We start from the raw sequence: 17,322 nt of genomic DNA on the forward strand, positions 1-17,322 counted from the left end.
ATTATTATCTTGTTTGAGTCTGTTTCACAGTCATCTTTTTTATTTGTACTAAATATGTGTCTCCTTGAAAAACAAATGGAATGTTTTCCTGTCAACACTTGGTTTATCTACTTATTCATTATTTTTAGGTTCATGGATGATTTAAAGGATATGCTTGGATTTACACCTTATCGGTATTATTATTATATGTGGAAATATATCTCTCCTATCTTGTTGACTGCTTTACTTATAGCAAGTATTGTCCAAATGGGAATCAGTCCACCAGGTTACAGTGCATGGATTGCAGAAAAGGTAAGCCGAGCTATGCAGGTAGAGAAAAGGTAACATCTAGCAAAACATAAAATCCGTAGAGGGTTTTAGTCATAGCACAATTTAAGAAACTATACATCATGGTGCAGAATGTATTACATTATAGTCATTATAGTGGAAAAATGACATGCTCTCATTAGTTTTTCTCTATTGACCCTGTGATTCTATGGGGCTGATTTATCAATGTCTAGTGGACATGATACGCTGTAGCGTATCATGTCCACCAGACATCGCTGAATGCCGACAGCTTACGCTGTCTGCAATTAACATTGCACAAGCAGTTCTAGTGAACTGCTTGTGCAATGCCGCTCCCTGCAGATTCGCAGCCAATCAACCGCTAGCAAGGGGGTGTCAATCAACCCGATCGTATTCCATCGGGCGGATTGATGTCCGCAGCCTCAGAGGCAGTGGACAAGTTAAGGAGCAGCGGTCTTAAGACCGCTGCTTCTTAACTCCTGTTTCCGGCGAGCCTGCATGGGGCATCAGGGGCCATTCGGCCCCTAAGTGTTTAATCCCTGCAGTGTGGTCAGGTAAAGAACAGCTTGGGAGCCGCAGATAACTGCTGGTCCTGAGCAGAAATGACCCAGCTGTGCAACTAGCACTGCTAAGTGGGTCAGCACCAATATCTGTTTGGGACCAGCAATTCTCTGCGGCTTCTCTCTCTCTTTCAAAAGGCTTGCACTCGCTGGATTGCTTTATTGTGCACAAATATACAAAGTAGTTAGTAATGTTTCTGGGATCTCAATCCTTTTATGCAGTATTTGGATTTGCATGCACCCTGTTTGTTGACCATATGTGAGTGCGCTCTATTAGATAGTATATTTTTATTTATTTAAGAATAAATAGAACATATTCTGCTATGTGAAAAACATTGAAATAGGGTTTGCTTGCGGGTATGGGTGTTTTTTTCCACTTTTCACGCTCCACTGAACTCTATGGGGTAGATATAAAGAGACACTGTACCCAATTTTTTTCTTTTGTAATTCAGAAAGAGCATGCAATTTTAAGCAACTTTCTAATTTACTCCTATTATCAATTTTTCTTCGTTCTCTTGCTATCATTATTTGAAAAAGAAGGCATCTAAGCTTTTTTATTCACATTCAGGAAAAAGATAAGGTTGGCTTATCTATTTAGCAAGTTGGAGTGTGGCATTTATATCCAACTGTGATTGCTTGGTTCTATCGGGAAGTCTGTTTGCCTTTTGGTTTGACAGTCCTGAAATAGAAGTTTAATTTACACTCTGAAGTTGAAATCTGTATAGTTCAACAAGAATGTTATTTCAGTAAGGTACTGGAAGTCCTCTACCTATTCTTCCGTCGTATAGATATGTTTCCGGTCCAGGTTTGGTGTTGGTAGTCTATGACTTTTCAGAAGGCCTGATTTCCATCCTGACAATATTTCCTGGGTCTGAAATTTCTTCTTTCTAAGGAAGATCTCTAACTTTGAGGATGTTAAGCTAGTTCATACATTTCTGGTATCTTCCTGAGTTAAGTCTTATCCTCTCATTTTTTAGATATGGGTTAAGGTTGTGAGATTCTCTGCAACTGTGGTGATTATCCTAGCAGTTCCTTGATTTTATCAGCTGGTTAATTGTTGGATCAATTTGTTCCTATTCCAAGGGTGCTTAAACAGGAATACTTACAAGATATTCTTTGTCCTGGCTTATATTCAGAGACCGAAATGTGAAGATCTGGGACAGATGTTCTTTGCTCCGCCATATATTTTTTACTTAGGCAGTGTTGCTTGCTTGTGGGTATCATAGATAGATCAGTCAGCAGAGCTTCTGATTTTAATCTGCGGTTCCAGTGTTCATATTTCCCTTGGGTGTGCATTTTTTTCCAATTTCAGTCTCTAACCTTATCGGTTTGGAAATTGACCTCTTTTTGACTGAGTTGTATCTGTCTCCTCAGTGCTATAATAATTATTTCAGGCATGTTTGCTGGTCTCTATGTAGATTTTCCACAAAGAGTGTAAATGTCTCTCTTTCCGGGTACACAGTTCGGTGATATGAGTAGCATTCTTTAGCATACTTGAATATTTCCATTCCTTCAGGATGTAGTTAATAAGAGCTTATAGGCCAGGATTCTTGGGGTTCTTATTTTGGGCCATTCAATGGCTTTATTGCATAGGAATTTTTGCATGTCTTACGAATTGGACCTGTAGTTAGGTCTGTTTTTCCTTTTGGAGTTTTGTGTAGGATTTTTCAGGGTTCATAATATCCACCTTTGTCCCTATGCATTTATTAGATATTCTAGTTCTACTCTTTATTCTGGGTATTTGCGGAATGAGGTTTTTAGTAGAACAAGTTACAAGGTCTGCATCTTGGTTGTTCGGTCATATTTTTGCTAACATTTTTCAATTTCTCTGGTTCTGTCTCAGTAGATACAGTTTTTGTTATGGAAGGTATTCAGGTAATGGTTTATGGTAATTAGTTACCTGCCTTTTCTTGTTTTTCCACCCGTTTTCATTTTTGGACTCCTTAGCTTGGGTATTGGTTCCCACGAGTAAGGATTTTGTGGACTCTTAGCACCTATAAAGAATACATAATTATAATGCTTACCTGATAATTCCTTTCTTTTTTCTTGGTTGGCGGCAGTTCTAGTTTGCACATCTTTACCCTACTGTCTTTCTTGCTTCTTCCTCCATTCCATGGCTATGCATACTACTGGGAGAGAGAGGGAAGTAGGAGTGATACTTAAAGCTTTGTCGTGGGATGTTTGCCCCCTCCTGGTGGCCAGGAAGTGAATTCCCACGAGTAAGGATTTTGTGGACTCTTACCACCAAGAAAGGAATTTATCAGGTAAGAATAAAAAAATGTTGTGCGCTTCTGGTTAGTGCTCGTGCGCAAACGTTTTACTTTCAACTGATAATATGAGCGCAACCCGAGGCGTGCAAAAATCCTCTGTCTAGCGAAAATAACGTGCGAGCGGGACTGCTAATTTGCAATCCACTCGTAATATGTGGCTTTTTTCCTCCTTGGGTATCACTATTCAGCAAGTGCAAAGTGTGTGCGTCTGTATGCAACCTTCGCTTCCTTCTTTGAGCTGTGCCCGGGGCCGCAGTGTAAACTGCTCATACCCGGTAAGCACACTACCACAGGGATTGTGTAGATGAACATCAGTGATCACAAATACAGTAAAGTGCAAAACTCACCAACAAGGTGTTTTCAGTCACTCTCATACAAATAAATCTGGCTGCCAGAGACACACACTGCTTAAAATCTGTGTACAGACTTCTTCATGGAGTTCCTTCACATCTGTTGTTGGCTGCAGTGTTGGACCGGGCCACTGGGAACTGAAGTCCCTGTGCTCCAATAATTTCAGAAGAAACACATATACCAGTGTTTCCAAAATCCAGTCTTCAGGACCATTAACAGACCAGATATTCATTGTATCTTAACTAGAGCACAGGTGAAATAATTATCTCACCCTTCAGCTGACAGGAGTTGGGAAGCACTGACATATACAATGTGCTTCTTGGCGATTAAAAAAAAAATATTTTTTATTTAAAAACCGTTAAAAACTTTGTTGATACAAAAGTAAGGGATAAAAAGTCTTAGACCAGGGACTAACAGCACTTTTTTATCCCACACTTTTGTATTCATGATGTTTGTAATGTTTTTTGAATAAATATATACTTTTTTAACCCCTTAACGACTAGCAATGTACCCTATATTTTAATGGGACTTGTGTTTTTAATACCTTGTCTCCACGCTAGCAGGCGACCGTGCTATAAAAGGAGGCCTGCAGGAGGGAGGGAAGTTTTAATAACACAGTCTTCTACTAATATTTGTTTTCTTTTTAATAATTAAGAAAATGTAACCTAACTCAGTAATCAGATACAGCAAATGCAGTCACAAGTAAAATTCATTAATGCTTCTGCACCTTTATGTTACGACAAATCAGCATTTCATATCTTAAAGCAAAATATAATATAAGTATAGTTAATTGATAGATTGAATTAGACTCCTTAAAGGGATATGAAACAATGTGTCTGAAGTATAAAAAATTATATACACGTTAAATCAAAGTAAGTGTAAAAAGAAACCAATTATGTTTTAAAAAAAGCAGACAGCTTACTTATTTTCTTGCAAAATTAACTCTTAGATATTCTCAGTGCTTACAACTAAATAAGAGAGCAGACATGCTAAAAACTAACGGCTAGATTTAGAGTTTTGTCGGTAAGGACCCGCGTAGCTAACGCTGGCTTTTTTCTGGCCGCACCATAAAAATAACTCTGGTATTGAGAGTCCACATATTTTGGAGCCAGGACGGATCGGTGAACCTGGTATGGTGAAGACAAGGTAGGATGATCTTCAGGGGCTTAGTGTTAGGTTTATTTAAGGGGGGTTTGGGTTAGATTAGGGGTATGTGGGTGGTGGGTTGTAATGTTGGGGGGGGGTATTGTATGTTTTTTTTTACAGGCAAAAGAGCTGAATTATTTGGGGCATGCCCCGCAAAGGGCCCTTTTCAGGGCTGGTAAGGTAAAAGAGCTTTGAACTTTTTAAATTTAGAATAGGGTAGGGCATTTTTTATTTTGGGGGTCTTTGTTATTTTATTAGGGGGCTTAGAGTAGGTGTAATTAGTTTAAAATTGTTGTAAGATTTTCCTTATGTTTGTAAATATTTTTTTATTTTTTGTAACTTAGTTCTTTTTTATTTTTTGTACTTTAGTTAGTTTATTTCATTGTAGTTATTTGTAGGTATTGTATTTAATTAATGTATTGATAGTGTAGTGTTAGGTTTAATTGAAGGTAATTGTAGATATTTTATTTAATTAATTTAATGATACTGTAGTGTTAGGTTTAATTGTAACTTAGGTTAGGATTTATTTTACAGGTAATTTTGTTATTATTTTAACTAGGTAACTATTAAATAGTTATTAACTATTTAATAGCTATTGTACCTGGTTAAAATAATTACAAAGTTACCTGTAAAATAAATATTAATCCTAAAATAGCTATAATATAATTATAATTTATATTGTAGCTATATTAGGATTTATTTTACAGGTAAGTATTTAGCTTTAAATAGGAATAATTTATTTAATAAGAGATAATTAATTTCGTTAGATTAAAATTATATTTAACTTAGGGGGGTGTTAGTGTTAGGGTTAGACTTAGCTTTAGGGGTTAATACATTTATTAGAATAGCGGTGAGCTCCAGTCAGCAGATTAGGGGTTAATAATTGAAGCTAGGTGTCGGCGATGTTAGGGAGGGCAGATTAGGGGTTAATACTATTTATTATAGGGTTAGTGAGGCGGATTAGGGGTTAATAACTTTATAATAATAGCTGTGCGGTCCGCTCGGCAGATTAGGGGTTAATAAGTGTAGGCAGGTGGAGGCGACGTTGAGGGGGGCAGATTAGGGGTTAATAAATATAATATAGGGGTCGGCGGTGTTAGGGGCAGCAGATTAGGGGTACATAAGTATAACGTAGGTGGCGGTCGGCAGATTAGGGGTTAAAAAAATTTAATCGAGTGGTGGCGATGTGGGGGGACCTCGGTTTAGGGGTACATAGGTAGTTTATGGGTGTTAGTGTACTTTAGAGCACTGTAGTTAAGAGCTTTATGAACCGGCGTTAGCCCAGAAAGCTCTTAACTACTGTCTTTCTTGCTTCTTCCTCCATTCCATGGCTATGCATACTACTGGGAGAGAGAGGGAAGTAGGAGTGATACTTAAAGCTTTGTCGTGGGATGTTTGCCCCCTCCTGGTGGCCAGGAAGTGAATTCCCACGAGTAAGGATTTTGTGGACTCTTACCACCAAGAAAGGAATTTATCAGGTAAGAATAAAAAAATGTTGTGCGCTTCTGGTTAGTGCTCGTGCGCAAACGTTTTACTTTCAACTGATAATATGAGCGCAACCCGAGGCGTGCAAAAATCCTCTGTCTAGCGAAAATAACGTGCGAGCGGGACTGCTAATTTGCAATCCACTCGTAATATGTGGCTTTTTTCCTCCTTGGGTATCACTATTCAGCAAGTGCAAAGTGTGTGCGTCTGTATGCAACCTTCGCTTCCTTCTTTGAGCTGTGCCCGGGGCCGCAGTGTAAACTGCTCATACCCGGTAAGCACACTACCACAGGGATTGTGTAGATGAACATCAGTGATCACAAATACAGTAAAGTGCAAAACTCACCAACAAGGTGTTTTCAGTCACTCTCATACAAATAAATCTGGCTGCCAGAGACACACACTGCTTAAAATCTGTGTACAGACTTCTTCATGGAGTTCCTTCACATCTGTTGTTGGCTGCAGTGTTGGACCGGGCCACTGGGAACTGAAGTCCCTGTGCTCCAATAATTTCAGAAGAAACACATATACCAGTGTTTCCAAAATCCAGTCTTCAGGACCATTAACAGACCAGATATTCATTGTATCTTAACTAGAGCACAGGTGAAATAATTATCTCACCCTTCAGCTGACAGGAGTTGGGAAGCACTGACATATACAATGTGCTTCTTGGCGATTAAAAAAAAAATATTTTTTATTTAAAAACCGTTAAAAACTTTGTTGATACAAAAGTAAGGGATAAAAAGTCTTAGACCAGGGACTAACAGCACTTTTTTATCCCACACTTTTGTATTCATGATGTTTGTAATGTTTTTTGAATAAATATATACTTTTTTAACCCCTTAACGACTAGCAATGTACCCTATATTTTAATGGGACTTGTGTTTTTAATACCTTGTCTCCACGCTAGCAGGCGACCGTGCTATAAAAGGAGGCCTGCAGGAGGGAGGGAAGTTTTAATAACACAGTCTTCTACTAATATTTGTTTTCTTTTTAATAATTAAGAAAATGTAACCTAACTCAGTAATCAGATACAGCAAATGCAGTCACAAGTAAAATTCATTAATGCTTCTGCACCTTTATGTTACGACAAATCAGCATTTCATATCTTAAAGCAAAATATAATATAAGTATAGTTAATTGATAGATTGAATTAGACTCCTTAAAGGGATATGAAACAATGTGTCTGAAGTAAAAAAAATTATATACACGTTAAATCAAAGTAAGTGTAAAAAGAAACCAATTATGTTTTAAAAAAAGCAGACAACTTACTTATTTTCTTGCAAAATTAACTCTTAGATATTCTCAGTGCTTACAACTAAATAAGAGAGCAGACATGCTAAAAACTAACGGCTAGATTTAGAGTTTTGTCGGTAAGGACCCGCGTAGCTAACGCTGGCTTTTTTCTGGCCGCACCATAAAAATAACTCTGGTATTGAGAGTCCACATATTTTGGAGCCAGGACGGATCGGTGAACCTGGTATGGTGAAGACAAGGTAGGATGATCTTCAGGGGCTTAGTGTTAGGTTTATTTAAGGGGGGTTTGGGTTAGATTAGGGGTATGTGGGTGGTGGGTTGTAATGTTGGGGGGGGGGTATTGTATGTTTTTTTTTACAGGCAAAAGAGCTGAATTCTTTGGGGCATGCCCCGCAAAGGGCCCTTTTCAGGGCTGGTAAGGTAAAAGAGCTTTGAACTTTTTAAATTTAGAATAGGGTAGGGCATTTTTTATTTTGGGGGGCTTTGTTATTTTATTAGGGGGCTTAGAGTAGGTGTAATTAGTTTAAAATTGTTGTAAGATTTTCCTTATGTTTGTAAATATTTTTTTATTTTTTGTAACTTAGTTCTTTTTTATTTTTTGTACTTTAGTTAGTTTATTTCATTGTAGTTATTTGTAGGTATTGTATTTAATTAATGTATTGATAGTGTAGTGTTAGGTTTAATTGAAGGTAATTGTAGATATTTTATTTAATTAATTTAATGATACTGTAGTGTTAGGTTTAATTGTAACTTAGGTTAGGATTTATTTTACAGGTAATTTTGTTATTATTTTAACTAGGTAACTATTAAATAGTTATTAACTATTTAATAGCTATTGTACCTGGTTAAAATAATTACAAAGTTACCTGTAAAATAAATATTAATCCTAAAATAGCTATAATATAATTATAATTTATATTGTAGCTATATTAGGATTTATTTTACAGGTAAGTATTTAGCTTTAAATAGGAATAATTTATTTAATAAGAGATAATTAATTTCATTAGATTAAAATTATATTTAACTTAGGGGGGTGTTAGTGTTAGGGTTAGACTTAGCTTTAGGGGTTAATACATTTATTAGGTGTCGGCGATGTTAGGGAGGGCAGATTAGGGGTTAATACTATTTATTATAGGGTTAGTGAGGCGGATTAGGGGTTAATAACTTTATAATAATAGCTGTGCGCTCCGCTCGGCAGATTAGGGGTTAATAAGTGTAGGCAGGTGGAGGCGACGTTGAGGGGGGCAGATTAGGGGTTAATAAATATAATATAGGGGTCGGTGGTGTTAGGGGCAGCAGATTAGGGGTACATAAGTATAACGTAGGTGGCGGTCGGCAGATTAGGAGTTAAAAAAATTTAATCGAGTGGCGGCGATGTGGGGGGACCTCGGTTTAGGGGTACATAGGTAGTTTATGGGTGTTAGTGTACTTTAGAGCACAGTAGTTAAGAGCTTTATGAACCGGCGTTAGCCCAGAAAGCTCTTAACTACTGACTTTTTTCTGCGGCTGGAGTTTTGTCATTAGATTTCTAACGCTCACTTCAGACACGACTCTAAATACCGGAGTTAGAAAAATCCCATTGAAAAGATAGGATACGCAATTTACGTAAGGGGATCTGCGGTATGGAAAAGTTGCGGATGAAAGGTGAGCGTTAGACCCTTTTTTAATGACTCCAAATACCGGAGGTAGCCTAAAACCAGCGTTAGGAGCCTCTAACGCTGGTTTTCACGGCTACCGCCAAACTCCAAATCTAGGCCATAAGTTGCATTCTGCCTCTTCTGAGCATGGGCAGAAGCTGACTTCCTATCTCTGTAGCTTTCACTAAATAGTAAACTATAATAGTTACTCTAAAAGATTTATGACATCAAGCTAGATATGCGTTCTTGTAGAGACCCGGAAGACGAGAGACGTAATAGACACTGCACAAATTAAATAAAAAAATAAAAGGTAAAATCAATTTAAAATAAGGCATAATACATATTGCAGTGATTTCTATTAAGTTTAAGCCACTGCTTAGAATTTTACAACAATGAAACAGATTGTTTGATATCCCTTTAATGCTATTAAACCCTTAGAGCTCCATGTATCATTGCTGCGAGTTGACACCATAAGCTGCCTGCATTTAACATTGCACAAGCTGGGCTGTCATTCATCCCGATCGAATCAGATTGGGATATTTCAATATGCCACCTTTTAGGTGGCAGACAGGTTAAACTGCAGCGGTCTTAAAACTGCTGCTACTGAACAATCGTTTCAGACGAGCCTGAAATGCCCTGAAGCTACTTTCCCAGCTTGAAAATAGGGCCCATAATGTGAAAAATTTAAAAGTCCATTGAACAACCCAAAAATATACATAAAATAAGTAGGGTTAGAGAATGTAAAGAATTGTGACTTAATAACAATAAAAATTGTAGTACAAAAAATATTACCATACTTACAGTGTGTAGTTTGTGAGTCTATGCAAAAGGCTTTTAATGCTGACATTCTAATCCATTTACTTATGAGCTGTTGACAAAACTGCCTCAACCTTTTCCTCATAATGTCTGCCTTAGGTTAATCTTCAGATGGATTGAAAACTAAATTTTAAATGATCCTTCACATACAACACCGGTACCAAAACTATATAGCTAAATTTTAGAGATCTTCTTATTCTATGTCCACCTGGTCCTTAATTAACCTTGACCACAGCCTCAAACTACTGTTAACCCTAAACAGACAGAGGCTTCTCTCTCCCTGTGAAAAGCAATATTTAAGTGCATGTCCTCATGGTACCTAACCCTATTCTTGTAGAACATTTACCCAGCAGCCCATTGTCATATGATAAAAAAGATGGGGTAGACCGTGTGATTGGTAGGGAATATAGCTCACCTTTAAAACGTTTATCCCAAAAAGTTTCTGAGTTATTTCTAGTATAAGGTGGCGCAATGAAAGTTGCTATTCCCAATGCAGATATATTTGAATTATTAAAAATTGTATATATTTTTGTTTGTTAAAAATTCCTGTAGTTCATTAAACACACCTCTATTTATATATTCCTCTTGGAAAAATAGATACTGGACAAAAATTAGATTTAAAAGTCTATGCAGTTTTATTAAATTCCTTATTGTAACAATATAAACCAGTTAAAAAGCTTGACACCGGTGTCTTCTAGATTAATTTATAAAAACAAAAAAATTGTATCTATATGTTTATACAATCAATAGTAAAAAAAAAAGTAAAATTGTATCTTAAAACCATATACAAAGTGACTTGCAAGATATCGATATACAATTCTAATAAACTTATATAAGCATTGTTATGGCTAAATGTCTTATTTATATCCTGCAATGTGAGTTACAGAATGAGTGCCGTAGTTAGCCACACTATGGAGACTTTTTATGTCCGGTGTTACCTTATAGTGTATCTGTCTGATTACACTATATTGGTAAGTCCGTGGTGTGGAAAGATTAAAGTGCAAAAAATGCTCTTGGTATCTGAAACGATCTTCCTTTCGGTCAGTAACCGCACGTCTGCTTCTGATTTAACCGCTTCTCCTGAGATGCCTCCTTAGCGTTACCGCAACTACCCATACACATCGACGCTCACTGACTTACTCCCAGCACAAAAAGGTCCACAAAGTCAAGAACCTTGACAACAAGAGGCTAATTAAGGACCTCCATGGAGTCTTAATGTAGTTCTTTCAGTTCTTCAAGGGGTTCCGTTTGAACCTTTACATTCCATAGATATTAAGTTATTATCTTGGAAGGTTTTGTTTTTGGTAGCTATTTCTTCTGCTCGAAGAGTTTCAGAATTGTCTGCTTTGCAGTGTAATTCACCCTATCTGGTGTTCCATGCAGATAAGGTTGTTTTGCGTACCAAACCTGGTTTTCTTCCGAAAGTTGTTTCTAATAAGAATATTAACCAGGAAATCTGTGTTCCTTCTCTGTGTCCTAATCCAGTTTCTAAGAAGGAACGACTATTACACAATCTTGATGTGGTTTGTGCTTTAAAATTCTATTTAAAAGCAACTAAAGATTTCAGGCAAACATCATCCTTGTTTGTTGTCTATTCTGGTAAGAGGAGAGGTCAGAAAGCGACTGCTACCTCTCTTTCCTTCTGGCTGAAAAGCATCATCCGATTGGGTTATGAGACTGCTGGACAGCAGCCTCCTGAACGAATTACAGCTCATTCCACCAGAGCTGTGGCTTCCACATGGGCTTTCAAGAATGAGGCTTCTGTTGAACAGATTTGTAAGGCAGCGACTTGGTCTTCACTGCATACTTTTGCCAAATTTTACAAATTCAATACTTTTGCTTCTTCGGAGGCCATTTTTGGGAGAAAGGTTTTGCAAGCAGTGGTGCCTTCCATTTAGGTTACCAGACTTGTTCCCTCCCTTCATCCGTGTCCTAAAGCTTTGGTATTGGTATCCCACAAGTAAGGATGAATCCGTGGACTGGATACACCTTGTAAGAGAAAACAGAATTTATGCTTACCTGATAAATTACTTTCTCTTACGGTGTATCCAGTCCACGGCCCGCCCTGGCATTTAAGTCAGGATACATTTTTTTTCGTTTAAAACTACAGTCACCACTGCACCCTATGGTTTCTCCTTTTTCTCCTAACCGTCGGTCGAATGACTGGGGGGGCGGAGCCTGAGGGGGAGCTATATGGACAGCTCTGCTGTGTGCTCTCTTTGCCACTTCCTGTAGGGAATGAGAATATCCTACAAGTAAGGATGAATCCGTGGACTGGATACACCATATGAGAAAGTAATTTATCAGGTAAGCATAAATTCTGTTTTTTCTTTTATGATTCAGATAGAGAATGCAATTTTAAACAATATTTCAATTTACTGGCTTCATTTAGATATCCTTTGTTGAGGAAATAGCAATGTACAAAGGTGAGCCAATCACACGAGACATCTATATGCAGCCACCAATTAGCAGCTAGATATCTAGATATGCTTTTCAGCAAAAGATATCAAAAGAATGAAGCAAAGTAGATAATAGAAGTAAATTAGAAAGTTGTTTCAAATTGCTTGCTCTATCTGAATCATGAAAGAAAAAAAAAATGGGTTTCCTGTCCCTTTAACTAAACCACCATTTTTCCTTTTTATTTGGTTTTGCCTCATTTTATATTCTTAATGACTATAAAATTAAATCAAAGTTCAATACATTGATTTGGACTCATTTAGTATAATGTATATTCTGTAGGGGTTGAACTTGATTTCACAAAAAATAGTCAGCATTGTTAAAAGCTATTCCCTGTGATAAACATTTATATTGTGTGCACAATGTTGTTAATATTATATTTTCTAATTCAATGTATTTATCTTCATTATTAAAGGCCAGTGAAGAACGTCTCAGCTATCCACCTTGGGGTCTTGCTGTATGTATATCTCTAATACTACTTGCGCTGCTCCCTGTACCTTTAGTTTTTCTTGTCCGTTTCTTCAACCTGATTGATGATAGCTCAGGCAGTCTGTCATCTGTTTCTTATAAAAGAGGGCGCATGATTAAGGAGACATCAAATGCTGAAGAAGATAATGCCAGCCTAATCCATGAAAAGATTCCAAGTGAAATGCCATCGCCAAACATAGGAAATAGTATTTACAGAAAGCAAAGTGGGTCATCAGCTCTGAATGTGGACACTGCTCCGAATGGACGTTATGGAATTGGATACTTAATGGCTGATACGCCAGACATGCCTGAATCTGACTTGTAGCTAAAGCAAGAAAAAGAAAAAAAAAAGTTTGGGTTTTTTTTTGGCACGGCACTGCACAAAAGCTCTTAAATGAAGAGGGTGGCTTTAATGCTTGTAAAAAAAATACAGTTTGCCTGTGTTCTCAGGGCTGAGAACGTACCATGGTTGACAGAGAGAGGTGCATTGTGTGTTTATCTTACAATTTGCTGCCAGAAGGCCAGAGACTTATGTGGTCTGGATTTGACTTTTGCCTCTAGCACTTTCTAGGACCTTAAATACTGTTTGTGTCTTACCTCTCTGTGCCTAAATTTGTCTGTGTCGTTATAACATGGTAAATACATTTGTGACATTGCTTCTTATACAAATATTCCAATAATTATTTCACTACATAAAATAATAAAAGAAATATACACACATATATAACAAGCAAAGCTACAAATTATTTACTACGAATCAATGTAATGATTAGTAGTCACTGAATATTATATATTCAGTTTAAGCCATTTTCTTTCATTTCCTCTTGAGCTGCAGAATTACGTTTTTATCATTTGTTTTTTATTATGATAAAAAAAATAATGCTACTGATTTTATTACACGTAGCTCAAGTTTTTATTTTTATTTTACTGGCATGTATGCACTGTAAAACAAATAAGTTACATTTTTGTAGATATTTTTAACTGTTTTGTACCTCTCTATTGTATCACAGAGATGATCAATTTTATTGCGATATTTACATTTTAGTGTCAAAATAACGTATCTTTTTTTATTTTTTGCTCTTTTAAGAGAGCTATACGAAGCTCTATCATGGTAACTTACTGCAGTGCAGATAAGATATTTTTTTCTAAATGAATTAAGCAGTCAATTCATAAAATTTTACCGCAACTGTATTATATTTCTGGGTTATGCCATGACATTTAGGGCACTGTTCAAAAGACTTAGTACAGGTTCAAAGAAAGTAATACTGTTGGGGTGCAGACTTTTTTTTTTTTTAAAGTTGTTGAATGTCTAAATTCACCAAAAATGCTAAAACTTTTTAGATTCCCAGAAAAAATCTTAAATACAGTATTTATGTGATTTGAGTGACTTTAATAAATAAGCTAGTAAAGAAGGTAATTCAATTTTGTCATAAAAATACCTTACAACTAGTTTGATACAGAGTTATAATGACACCAAATACATACAGTCAAGCACTTATTCCTATTAAAAACAAATATATACAGTCAAGCACTTATTCATATTAAAAACAAATACATACAGTCAAGCACTTATTCATATTAAAACAAATACATACAGTCAAGCACTTATTTATAGTTTAAAATGTTTTAATGTTGAAAGTCTCAGTCACCTACATAAATTCCAGAGTGAATCAGGTTGCTCATACATTAATTTAGAGATTGATATGGTTTCTAAGAAAAAAGTGGTCATTTGTCCATTAAGTAAGTTCAATATAATACTTTTTTTTCTAGGTTTGCTCTTATCACCTTAATAAGGGAATGGATAACAAACGCTATCAAAAATGTTTCCATGTATGATACCTTCGATTTAATGCAAAGATCAGTGATCAGATGATAGTTTTGATAGAGGGTCAGAATAATTTTATTTTTCAGCAACTCTTTTGGGCCTACTTCATCTGGTAGCTGGCCAATGTTGAGCACGCTGTTGTGGACTCTTTTTAATTGCTTACTAGGGATAGGTGAATTTGTTTATATTCGAATTTGAATGTTAGAACGAATGTTATTGTAGAAATTCGATTTACGTAATCGACTTTTGATAAAGAATATTCCTAAATATTCTATAATCAAATGCTATTTACAGTTTTCAAATGTCACTTTCGATTACAAATGTTTATAATTAGATTGAATGTCACACATTCAAAATTTTGAATGTAATATTCAATTTAATACTACAGTATTCAGAAGTTCAATAGTTCAATAGTACTAATTTAGTAAATAGATACATAATATATCAATTTGAATGCTTCTATTTCGAATATTGCATCATTTGAATATTACATTTAAAGAAAGCTTTAGAAATACTATTACAAATATATAAATTCAAATTTTTCAAATCCAATTATTAGAAAAATTTTAATCGAATATTACATTTATTTAAACAAAGCATAAGAAATACTATTATATTAAACAAATGTTAGAATGTTGTACAAACATTCGAAATGCAAAACGAACTAATGTGTTTAAACATTTTTCAAATGTTGCAAAACATTCACTAATCCCTCATGCTTGTCTTAAAGGAACACTAAACCCAATTTTTTTCTTTCATGATTCAGATAGAGCATGCAATTTCAAGCAACTTTCTAATTTACTCCTATTATCAAATTTTCTTCGTTCTCTTGCTATGTTTATTTAAAAAGCATGAATGTGATGATTAGTAGCCGGCCCATTTTTGGTTGAGAACCTGGGTTATGCTTGCTTATTGATGGGTAAATGTAAGCCTCCAATAAGCAAGCGCTATCCATGGTGCTGAACCTAAAATGGGCTGGCTGCTAAGATTTACATTCCTGCTTTTAAAATAAAGATAGCAAGAGAACAAAGAAAAATTGATAATAGGAATAAATTACAAAGTTGATTAAAATGAAAAAAATTGGGTTCAGTGTCCCTTTAATGCATGCATGGTTAGATCTTTTTTGCTTTCCTCTGGTGTTCGTGACTTCAAAGGTTCAGATTTTAAAGCTATTTGTAACAAGGTTTGGACTCCTTCAAGAAATGATAACTTAAAAATAGAAATGTTGGTTGACACATAAAGGCATCATCTCTTAAAAATCTAATAAAAATACATTGTCATATATCTACCCTGAATGATAGACGCACAATTATATGTAAGCTTGAATGTAAGGTTGTTTAATGCAGTGAGGACAGCTTCATGACATTGAATAATCATTTATGTGAGAAATTTGATATGAGAGCGATGCCAAACAGACAGTTGATTGGGGGGGGGGGTCATCAAAATAGTATTGTTTAAATCATTTTCAAGTCTTTCATTTTCAAAATACACACTTGCACTTGATTGTACTGTATAAAATAGTGTTAATAGCCTATACTTATTTTACTAATATTAATAATTATAAATGCTTTTAGCTGAGTAAAATTAAATCAACCCGCTAAATATTTTCTTATGTATTATCTGTAGGGATAATTAGTAGCAAGAAAAAGTAGAGCACTTAAAGTGAGGGTTTCGGGGGGAGGGAATTATGTTCATTATTTCTGGATGTATACAAAAGAGTTGTACTGTATATTTTGAGTAAATAATATAATGTTTAGCTGCAATTATTATGGAGTCTACATTTAGATTGTCCTGTTCAGAATGAATGAAAATGGCATATTTTGCATTTTCTCTTTGTTGTCCATTACAAACATTTTGAATGATATTTATTGTGGTTAAATCATATTCAACATGTAGTATATTTATGCAATCTATTGCTACTGTAAATATGTATATTACTATACCCAGCTATAAAGCTTAGTGATATGTTTTCAACTGATGTGTCTTTCATGGAAAGAATTTTTTTCATTTATTGTGAAGACTTATACAGTTATAAAATGTATAAATAAAAGTATTAGAAAAATATTTTGTGTGCGGTATTGATTTTTAAGTTGGCAATATGTATCACCGTTGTAACCCAAATATACTCATTTTATCTCTTATGCATGCTATATCAAAGTTATAGTTAACGTTGTGTAGATGCTTCAAGTTTTGAAGCAACCAATATATATGATAAATGTGCATATTATCAAGACACCAAACAAAAAATAAATAAACTATATGTCCTTTGTAGAGGAACATTTGTGTATAGTGAGCTATGTAAACCAACAATGAACATTAAAGGAACAGACTACACCAGAATTTTTATTGTTTAAAAAGATAAATAATCTCTTTATTACCCATTCCCCAGTTTTGCATAACCAACACAGTTATATTAATATATGCTTTACCTCTGTGATTACCTTGTATCTAAGCCTCTGCAGAGAGCCCCCTTATTTCAGTGCTTTTGACAGACATGCAGTTTAGCCAATCAGTGCAGACTCCTAAGTAACTCCACGGGAGTGAGCACAATGTTTATCTATATGACACATGACCATTATTTTTGTAATGGAATTTAAACTGCTACTCTTCCCTTTTTTTTTTTTTTTGTAACATTGATTAACCAATCAGAATATTGGGAGGGCACAACTGATAAGTTATGACATTTTAGCCTATTATAAAGGTATGTGTGTTATAGCAACTGGGGTTAGGAGCTCCTTGGTGCCTGATCACAGCAACCGTCTATG

General features: G+C 35.5%; 1 protein-coding gene across 1 annotated transcript in view; it reads left to right on the top strand.

Annotated features, from left to right (window-relative positions):
• SLC6A15 (solute carrier family 6 member 15) overlaps positions 1 to 13,595 on the top strand; it is a 102,859-nt gene extending 89,264 nt beyond the window's left edge. The window contains exons 10-11 of the mRNA XM_053719807.1: positions 129 to 291; positions 12,680 to 13,595. Coding sequence (XP_053575782.1) covers positions 129 to 291; positions 12,680 to 13,057 — 541 coding nt within the window. The 3' untranslated portion in view covers positions 13,058 to 13,595. The remainder of the gene's footprint in view (positions 1 to 128; positions 292 to 12,679) is intronic.
• Positions 13,596 to 17,322: the final 3,727 nt, after the last annotated feature.

The sequence above is a fragment of the Bombina bombina genome, chromosome 6 (genome assembly GCF_027579735.1).
Source record: "Bombina bombina isolate aBomBom1 chromosome 6, aBomBom1.pri, whole genome shotgun sequence".
NCBI classification, from domain to species: Eukaryota; Metazoa; Chordata; class Amphibia; order Anura; family Bombinatoridae; genus Bombina; species Bombina bombina.